Source organism: Pavona decussata, unplaced genomic scaffold (genome assembly GCF_977016875.1).
Source record: "Pavona decussata unplaced genomic scaffold, jaPavDecu1.1 SCAFFOLD_155, whole genome shotgun sequence".
Lineage (NCBI taxonomy): Eukaryota > Metazoa > Cnidaria > Anthozoa > Scleractinia > Agariciidae > Pavona > Pavona decussata.
The window spans coordinates 286190-296157 of record NW_028145567.1 but is presented as its reverse complement, the minus strand read 5'-3'; the positions used below and the strand labels follow the sequence as shown (position 1 = coordinate 296157).

The 9968-nt window shown below is 40.0% G+C and overlaps 1 protein-coding gene across 2 annotated transcripts; it reads left to right on the top strand.

Annotated features, from left to right (window-relative positions):
- The first annotated feature begins 88 nt into the window (after window positions 1-88).
- On the top strand, window positions 89-9948 carry LOC146465709 (chymotrypsin-like elastase family member 2A). 2 transcript variants are annotated; one of them, XM_085128219.1, is made up of 7 exons: window positions 89-206; window positions 1664-1799; window positions 5719-5856; window positions 6459-6721; window positions 7603-7750; window positions 8177-8396; window positions 8766-9948. In XM_085128219.1, the coding sequence occupies exons 2-7, from the start codon at window positions 1733-1735 to the stop codon at window positions 9328-9330; spliced, it is 1401 nt and encodes a 466-aa protein (XP_084984345.1). In that variant the 5' UTR covers window positions 89-206; window positions 1664-1732; the 3' UTR covers window positions 9331-9948. The 2 variants fall into 2 exon arrangements, with proteins under 2 accessions (XP_084984345.1, XP_084984344.1); XM_085128218.1 differs by lacking the exon at window positions 89-206 and having other exon boundaries at window positions 1327-1799; window positions 8766-9947.
- The last annotated feature ends 20 nt before the right edge of the window (window positions 9949-9968 follow it).

Here is a 9968-nt window from a genome sequence, read left to right as displayed (position 1 = left end):
TTTGGCAAGTTAAGTAACTCTAGCCTTTGAGACCGTGGATGAAATCCTGTAGCCTGACGTATGTCACCTAATGATCTTTCCTCCTCCAAAACGGCCCTCTTCGGTCTTGCGCGGTGCGTGTGGAGTTGTGGGACTAACCGACAAAATTCAAAGTTGCCTCTAAGCGCCTGGGGGACGAGAGGGATTGTTACCATTCCTATTCACGAGTAAGAACAAATTCAACGGCAACGGTGAAAGTTAATCTCAGTTTTAAAATTCCCTGAAGATAATTACATAATCCGAACACGAAATGGTTTTTCATCGCTTTTAAGACCTCCTGGCCTCTTAAATTGAGGACCGATTCGCGAGGGGCTCCATACCAGAAAAGCTTCATATATCTATTTATTTTCCAGTTACTAGGAAGACCTCCTGGCCTCTTAAATTGAGGACCGATTCGCGAGGGGCTCCATACCAGAAAAGCTTCATATATCTATTTATTTTCCAGTTACTAGGAATTAAGAACTTACACTTCTTTGTAAAAATCAAACAAAGTGGGAAATGAAAATTTTTGACCCCCACTCATGGAGATAGATCTTCAGGGGAGATGTTCCAAAACGCGTTTTATTAACGTCCTTACTTCATAGTTGCCATGTTAACATCAGATGTTTGGACGCCAGACAAATACTCTTTTAAAAGCTTCCAGTTGAATCAGTGTGTCCGAAAACGTCCCCTCAGACACAAAGAAATAACCCACAAAAGATGAAGTCAGTGTGAGAGTTAAACAGAAAAGTTTTTGTCGGGGCGTTATTTGCACATAAAAATGATTCCCAAGGGAGTTTTACGACACGCCGAGATCCCTAGGGAAATAAACAAGTGAAAATGCTGACTTCAAAATTGGGTCATTTTTGACCAAAAACCCTGGACCTACCCCTTGGAAAAAAGTCGATTTTTGGAATCAAGGCAAATATTCTCTTAAAAGCTTCCAATCGAATCGGTGTGTCCAAAAACTTCCCCTGAGACACTTTTTAGACCTCCAAAGGGATCAGGGACAGAAATATCCCACAAAAGATGAAGTCAGGGTAAGATTTAAACAGAAAATTCTTTGTCAGGGCGTTATTTGCACTAAAAATGATTCCCAAAGGATTTTTACGACACGCCGAGATCCCTAGGGAAATAAACAAGTGAAAAATGTCGAGTTCAAAACTTGGTCATTTTTTGACCAAAAACTCTGGCCGTACCCCTTGGAAAAATTCGATTTTTGGAATCAAGACAAATATTCTCTTAAAAGCTTCCAATCGAATCGGTGTGTCCAAAAACTTCCCCCGAGAGACTTTTAAGGCCTCCAAAGGGATCACTTAAAAGTGCAAATAACGCCTTACTCTAAGCTTTCCAACTTAGCCAAGTCGTTTCAATTTTTGTCAAATTTCTTGAAGTTTACTTTAATTTCATACAGGAATGGAAACATTTTTTTCCCTTTAAGGGATCAAATTCATGTTTACCACAATGAGTCTACAATGTACGCTTGTGTGCAAACAAAGTTTCTCTGAATGGTTCAAAAAGGAGTCAAAAGGAGTGAATTTTCATTTTTCTTACTCCCCAAGAATTTAATCAGGTGGACTCGTGCATTCAGTTTTTTCATCGCCAAATGCAAAGTCGTCGATCAACTGTCATTCTCGTCCTGCAGGTGAAAGTACAAGAGTTTATACAAAACGTGATCAGTCATCTATCTTTGGTGCTCCTTCCTGGAGAAATCATGGCTTTCATCTGCTTTCTTGGTTTACTTGTTTTTAGCCAAGCTGCCATTTTCGCTGCTGATGCAGGTACGTTTTATTTTCGTTTTGTACAAGTGTTTTGTCAGACTAGACCAAAATTCATCCGGGATCCTTAAGTAAGATCACACTGGCTGTGCCGGGGGATTTTCTTGGACTTGGTCAAAATGAAGGACCCGCTGCTCATACACCCAAGAGTTTGTAGACCAACAAGGGACAGATATCAAGTGAATTTTTCAAGGACGAATAGTCAAATAATTAACAAGCCATTACCAGGTTTTACCACTTTTATCAAAGACACGAGGGGGCCCATTTTCTTCCTGTTTATCTGCAGCCAAGTGCACTGTTTGAACAGTAAAAGCCATTAAAAGAAGAACTGCACTAGTAAGAATAGCCATTTGCAACAAAGCTGGACAAATTTTTTTCGGTTTGCATTGATATAGAGTTTTCAATTTTACTGAGTTTTTTAATGACATGTATTTGTGTCCTCGAGTTGAAAGGTTTGCCATGGTTTGTTGGGCATGTATCTAAGTGCATCTATTATGCGAAATGTCACTTATATACTGCAGTGTGGGTTACTTAAATAAATCGGGTTTACTGGTGCCGTGACCTAGTCAAACGAAAATTAAATTTACGTTATTCACCGGCTTAGGTCAGTCCGTATTGGGAAAAACTGTGCCCGAGGTCTTGGGTACGCAACCTCGGGCCGTACTTAACCCCTTGAGCACAGGTTTTCCCAATACGGACTGACCTAAGCCGGTGAATAACATTTTTATTTTTTCCGCTAGGAAAAAGGGCCTTGGTCTTGCACAATCACGCAACAAATCCGTCCCGATTCGTGGGCAAGATTTAAAACGTCCGCCTGCTGCCGGAACCAATAAGATTGAATGATTTACAGAATTCCGCCCTCTCGCGCATTGAAAAAAAAAAAAGTTCTTTCTATTTGTTTTGTGCCTCTGGTGAATCTTTTATCCCAATTATGAATCATCGTGGCGGCGAGATTCCTAATTTCCAAAAACTGTCTGGAGTTTCAGTGACTTGTGAATTGTGGCATTGAAAAGACATTTCGCCATAAGGGATCCACCTCAGAATGAATTATCCCTCAAAATTCCCTACCTGTCCTCTAGCACACCCATAAAAATCAGTAAACGCATGCAGTCAAACAAAAAGTACTTCTGTTCTTTCTACTTGTCATATATTTTGATATTTTAATTTCTTTTGTGCATTTGTTGAATCGTTTACTTTATGCCATTCCAGTTGGCAAGCGAATTCCTGCCACTATTCTCACGATCGCGGGGCCTATTTTCCGAAATCTGTCTCTATTAAAGGTATTACGAACTGCTCTACCTGTCCCCTCACACACCCCTATAAATCAGTAAATATAGATAAAGTCAAACAAAGGTTACTTTCTGTTCTTTGTACCTGTCACATCTTTGCAGCTGCTAAATTATTAACCATTTACAATTAATACTTCATCCTGCATACACTGTAGTAGGGCTTACTCATATAAATTAGTAAATGCACGATGTCCAACAAAAAGCTGTTTTATGTTCTTTCTAATTGTCACATCTTTTAATTTCTTTTGCGCCTCTGTTGAATCGTTTACTTAAATATTACACCAACTGGCACGTCAACTTATCTACCATCGCAGAGGCGAGATTCTTACTTTCCAAACACTGCCCCGAATTTCAGCTCCTTGTAAATATTGTCGCATTTAAATGACAATTCACTGAAAGAGGACCCAGAAAATGGCCAACCTGTCATCTAACATACCCCTATATATCAGTAAATATACATAAAATCAAACAAAGATTACTTTCTCTTCTTTCTACCTGCCACATCTTTAATATCTTTTGTGCAGCTGCGAAATCATTTACTTTAAATAAATTGTTTATTCATGTAAATCCGGCTTACTCGTATAAATCAGTTAATATACACAAGGCAAAACAAAACGTACTTTCTTTTCTTTCTACCTGCCACATCTTTTAATTTATTTTTCGCAGCTGTTACATTATTTACTTTAATACTTCACTCAGAAACTATTATACGGTTTTACTCATATAAATCAGTAAATGCCCGAGGTCAAATAAAAAGTACTTTTCGTTCTTTCTTACCTTTCACTTCTTTGATTTCATTTGTGCACCTGCCAAATCATTTACTCTTTAACATGCACTTTCTGAATTGATACGTCCACTATTTCGGAGGCGAGGTTCCTTGTTTCGAACTTGTAAGGTTGCTGTATTTAAAAGAGGCCCAGCTCAGAATGAAGAAATCCACAAATTTTTTCACTGAGAATGAATGTTGCTCCAGCATTTATACGTTGATAATTTGATTACGGGAACTGAAAGGAAGAGAAATCTATGCATAAATGTATTGAAGTCCCTCTCACGTGACGGCTATAAATTGAATAGTACAATTTGATTGGCAGGTCGAGATTTCACCCACAAGATGTTTCAAAAGTACGTGGTTTGCCGTCATGTTGTGCTATAAAATAATAATAATAAAAAAACTTCCATTCACCGTGGTTGTTATCATCGATGTATTTCTGTACCGCGCATTTGGCCTTTACAGCATAATTGAAAGCTTGAATGTCCAATACCTTTAGCCTATCATTTTCATAAGATTTTATCGCCCTTGTTATCACAAAGGAAATTATATAGTAGTTGATATATATAGAAGTTTGGCAGAGGTGACAATACAAACAAGTTGAGAGTCGGCACCTAAACTTTTGAGAACAATTATTTTTCCTAACAAGCTTAATCTTCTAAGCTGCTAACAATTTAGTATTCTTAACATTATTTTTCTTGATAGTTTCTTTTTGTCCTTCTGCCTTGCAAGTTAAGAACCAGACTCCAAGGCCTTTTACTTTCTAAAAAGTCCATGGTACATTTTGCTTAAGAATCAGTTTACCTGTCCAGTTTTTGAAGGATCTCAATTCAGAGATTCTAAGCGGTTCTGAAGCCCGGCAGGATGTCAGCTATGAGTAATCGTTGGCTAAACTTTGAACTTATTAGAAAAAAAAGTTAAGTTGGCAATGAATTTCTGGATTTCTTCTTCTCCACATGAAACGTTGCGTGTCAGGATGAAGACTGATCTCGCCAAATATCTGTTAAGTCCATACTTTCTTTGAAATTTTCAATTTCTTCCAGAGATTTAAAGTGAGTGGTATGGTTTCCTCCTCTTTTGTCTTTTTCCTATATTTTGTGCTAGGCTAAAATTGCCTCCTAATACTAAGTATTCGCATTCTAAACGTTTTAGAAGAAATCAGGGTCGTCGTTATTTGATGCATACAAATTGGGTAAAGTAATTGATATCAACTATAATCCATTTTTTTAGGATCGGAGTAATATTTTTGCATGTCAAAAGCAAAATTGTTATTTTATAAAATACAAAACCCAGCTCTGGAGCTTGACAGGCTACTGAAGATGCCTTTGTAGCCCCATTCTACTAACCAAACCTCTAATGATACCTTTGAACTGTGAACTTCCTGTAAAATATAAACTGAATAATTTTTATGTTCTAAGCCAATTTGAGGTTTCTCGTCTTTTCGTTGCGTTTGAAAGACTCCTGACGTTCAATGAACATATGACTAAATTTTCTAAATGAGAGTTTTCAGGCGAGGACATGGACCTGATTTAAACTGAGTCGCGATCGGGAAACCGGTGTTGAGACATAACAACAAAACAAAAAAAAAATTGAAATGTCGTAAATATATGACAACAACAACAACAGAAAAAAAAACAAAGGAAGAGATTTTTCTAAAATCTTATTATAATAACCATTGAACAAGCTGTACTAAAACTGTCCGTCTTCCTTTTTTTTTGTTTTTTGTTTTGTTTCATGTTAACCACGACTTCGTCGATTCGTTCCACATCTGATTGACAACGAAAAGAAACCGGCCAATATTTTTCATATACACTTCATGCTTAGTGCCTTGACAACTCTTTGGTTTGTTTTCTTTTGTCTCCAGCCTCTGGCACTTGTGACTTTGAGGGAGGTCTGTGTGGGTATACACATGATGCCAATGCTGAGTTCGAGTGGACCAACAATACAGGACCAACTTACAGTTGGAATACAGGACCTGCAGAAGATCATTCGACTGGGACAGGTCATGTACCAGTTTACACTGTTGGTTAAGAGACAGGCTGTGCTCGTGGTGCATCTTGAAAGTATCGATTATGTGTAAAAATTATGCATTGTTATTCTAGAAAGCTTGCACCATCTTAAAAAAAAACACCAAAGGAACCTGTAGGCGTTTTATTTCTAAGTAGGAGGCTGATACACGGCTATGATCTTGAGCTTGCAAAAATCTGGGATGCAGTGCAGGCGTAGTCCACATCAAAGAAAATCTCATCATTCAGATTGATTATGAGGCTGTCACAAAACGCCATGACTTCTCAAAAGAAGAATAGAAGATTAAGATTATTATGACAAAAACAACAACAACATCAAAAACAACAAAAATAAAACAACATCAAGCCAAAATGAGAAAACAAGCAAAAACCAAACCAAGAAATAAAACAAATTAAGGAAACAATCAAAAACAACAAAGTAATTTTTATTTTTACAATTTGGCAAAAATTGATAAAGAAGCACAACACCCATTTCCCTATCCAACGGTCTTCTGAGGAGGGTAAAATAGAACCTATATTTGGGCGTTCTTCGATAGTTTCTCCTTGCCTAATAGCTCTGTGTTTGTCCTTCCTTCAGGATCGTACATGTACATCGAAACGTCGTCCCCGCGTTTAAACCGTGAGGCAGCTCGCCTGATTAGTCCCCAGATCTCCAGCACTGATGGAAACTGTCTCAGTTTCTACTACCACATGAAAGGCCTCAACATCCGGAAACTTGCAGTTTACTGTCAGTCCCAAAGCGGAGCGAGAACTCTTCTGTGGCGTCTACAAGGGGAGCAAGGAGATGGCTGGCATTTTGCGTCTGTTGCTTTAAACGTACCTCAACACTCCAACATCAAGGTGATGGAATATAGCGTTCGCTCACAACGCGCGTTTCGGTTTTTTGACAAATAAGGTGCTGCCTAGGCCTGGAGTCTAATTAACGTCAAATGACCATTGAGTCCTTGGGGGTGTCTAACCGCTAAAGATGGGGTGTTCCCACCCTTTCGTTAGCTGCCCCCACCAAATTGCTCTCTGCTATCGGCGAAATATCTCCCATTACCCGCTGTATTTGCTTCTATCAATAGTATCCCGCAGAAAAGCGCCCTAAGTTGATATGGTTTATCGCGCGTATTTCTAAACCGGTTTTATTTAGTTGACGTCTTGTCTAGTTTTTTAATATGTAATCTCCCAATGTTTGTCAGATCTGTGCATGTGCTTTTTGTCGTAACGTCCTTTCTGAAACCTCGCAGCAGACAAATTCGCTTTGGTCTTTCGAAAGCCAACTTTGTTCAGTGTAACGATAGCAATAGCCACTTTGATGCCGTCTCCTTCTGCGGATAAAACGAAAGAAACAGCGAGTAGTAATGTTGAGCGCTTCTGAGGACGATGGTAAGGAGAGGAGTTACGATGGCAACAACCAAGCGTTCAGAATCCATGACAGAGACGAGAATATGATCTTTAAAGTGGGATTTGAGCAACTAGATTGCGAAGTGGAGATTCTTATCTGTCACGAGCTTACCGTTTGATTAACACTGCCTAAACTCCATTTTAAAGCTGTTAACTTCCGAACGTTTTCACTCTTTTTAGCATAGTTAAAGCATATTACCGCATAATACTTCCGGTTTGAAAGTGAATGGCCATAAGAGTTACACGAGCACAGGTTTGACTGAAGGGTTAAAGGGATAAGCGGTATCTAAACGACTCGGGAAGTACGTAATGCATTATAACTTAACAAACAGGTCGTGTTTGAAGGAGTTGCTGGCACGGGTTATATGGGCGACATAGCAATAGACGATGTACTGGTGTTCCAGATGAGCAGCTGTGCATTCCAACCAAGCTCAGCGCAGCCACAACCTCCAAAACCAACACCTGTCCCAACCCCGCCAAGTGAGTAATAGCCATATTTCTTTTGTAATAAACAGCAGTTTCAAGTTCTGCCCTATAAAAATTGTCTCAACCTCGATGACCGGGGAATTTCTCTCTTCATGTTCCAGAAGCTTCTTTGTATCTGGCCGAAGGTAGTCAGTAACCTTATAAGACTTGTAACTATTGACCAGGGTTTTTGTACATTAAGGCAAGACCTGATGATCCCGACGGCTAATACCTAGCTCTCCTCCCCTTGTGGACCGGCGGAAAGTCTGCGTAAAGCCGTCGTAAAGTCATAAAATTTCCAACCAAGTGCGAGCAGAACGCCTGGGTGGTAGGCTAGCAAACCCAATTTTTAAGATACGAATGCGTGGTAAACCCTGGATTTACCAAGATTCGTTTTTAACAAACAATCCGTGACACAGCGACTCTGGTTTATTCCTATAGCCATACTATCTTGTGGACACAAACCGCACACACGCATCGTGGGCGGTACTGCAGCCATACCCAACTCTTGGCCCTGGCAAGCCATGTTAATGTACCAGAAAAGTAACGGGGGGTGGAGCCAGTTTTGCGGAGGATCGCTGGTAACTAATGAGTGGGTATTGACTGCCGCCCACTGCGTAGTGGACATCAGAGAAGAAGAATATAGCACTCACATGGTCAGGTAATGGCATGGCATTTAATTAAATACACAGTTGTCAATCAATCAATCAATCAATCAATCAATCAATCAATCAATCAATCAATCAATCAATCAATCAATCAATCGCTCTGATTTCTGTTTTGTCGCCGTCTCTAAGGTTCTGGTGATCGTATTTAGTTAAGTTTCGAAGAACAAGCTGTAGGCCAGAGCTTCCACTGATGTTTAAAAAGGAAATCAAAGTTTGAACTTAGTTTTCAACACGTCACTGCATTTAATATGAAAACGGTTCCATAACATCTGGGCCGGCCATGAGGAAAAATAAAGGTGGTAACTGACTTCAAAACATAATTACTCCAAACTACATTGGATCTATATCTGATCTCTCCATAGAATGGGTGCACATAATAGAAATACCTCGCTTCTAATTGGCACTGAGCAAGATTTTGGGATCAAAAAGATTTATTTCCACCATGAATACAACAGCCTGACAAGTTACAACTTCGATATCGCCCTCATTCGTTTGGACCGCCCTGCAATAATACAGAAAGGAGTGGACCTGGTGTGTCTCCCTGACGACAATGTCATCTTTCCTCCCGAATCTAACTGTTGGATAACCGGCTGGGGAACACTGAAACCGGGGGGACCTTCACCAGACGAACTCCAACAAGCCAAGGTTCCACTGGTATCAAACCAGGAATGCACCAAGAATGGGTCATACGAATCACACAAGATCACCCCTGAGATGTTATGCGCCGGGTTTCCTGAGGGAGGCAGGGATGCTTGTCAGGGGGATTCAGGGGGGCCATTGGTCTGCGAAGACAATGGGAAGTGGTACCTTCTGGGGGACACCAGCTGGGGCTACAGCTGCGCAGAGCCCAATTATTATGGTGTTTATGCACGAGTGGCGCTTCTTAAGGACTGGGTCTTCCATACGATGGCTTATCCCGATTCTTAAGGGCTGGCTCTTTTACGAGATGGCCCATACTCACATTTAGTCTGGGGAAACAAACTGTAGAACGGTAGCAGTAGTTCCTTCATGTTCTTGTAACTTTCAAATAGACACGTGGCTACCATGTGACGCATAATAAGTCAAAGCGTCACGTGAGTTCCGCAATGTCCGTTTTAGGGGTTATTTGTCAAACAGAAAGATAGCAAATCTTTATGCTGGAATAAAGGGTCTGGAGTGCAATATTGTTGTGTGATGTGTAGTTCTAAAGTATGTTACACATGACGTGAATGTTACTTTGAAGGGATAATGGGGAATTTAAGGAAGTGGCGACAACCGTTTTGTTTAGTTTTTTTGTATTTCAAATTGATTAACGCCGAGAAAATCCAAGGGTTGATTGTAAAAGATCGTGATCTGCAATGGACTTAACACATGCACAAACGGTTTTGTATCGCTGATAGGTGACGAGGTCGTGAAAGAAGTGCCGCGTGAGACCACTGTCTTCTCAAACTTCTTAACAGGTCAAAGCAACTTGAAGCTTCTTCATCTACTTTTCAGTATAGCCCTACATATGCCATGAAATTCGCTTCAATTGGAAGAAAACAAACTAATTCATAGGTCTACAATGTAGTTAAGAATTGGTTCAT

Bases quoted from the DNA above. Each gene is read 5' to 3' on its own strand.
- LOC146465709 (XM_085128218.1), top strand. From the start codon at position 1,625: ATGCAAAGTCGTCGATCAACTGTCATTCTCGTCCTGCAGGTGAAAGTA. The intron at 5,857-6,458 runs GTCATGTACCAG...TCCTTCCTTCAG, and splicing joins AGATCATTCGACTGGGACAG to GATCGTACATGTACATCGAA. The intron at 8,397-8,765 runs GTAATGGCATGG...ATCTCTCCATAG, and splicing joins TATAGCACTCACATGGTCAG to AATGGGTGCACATAATAGAA.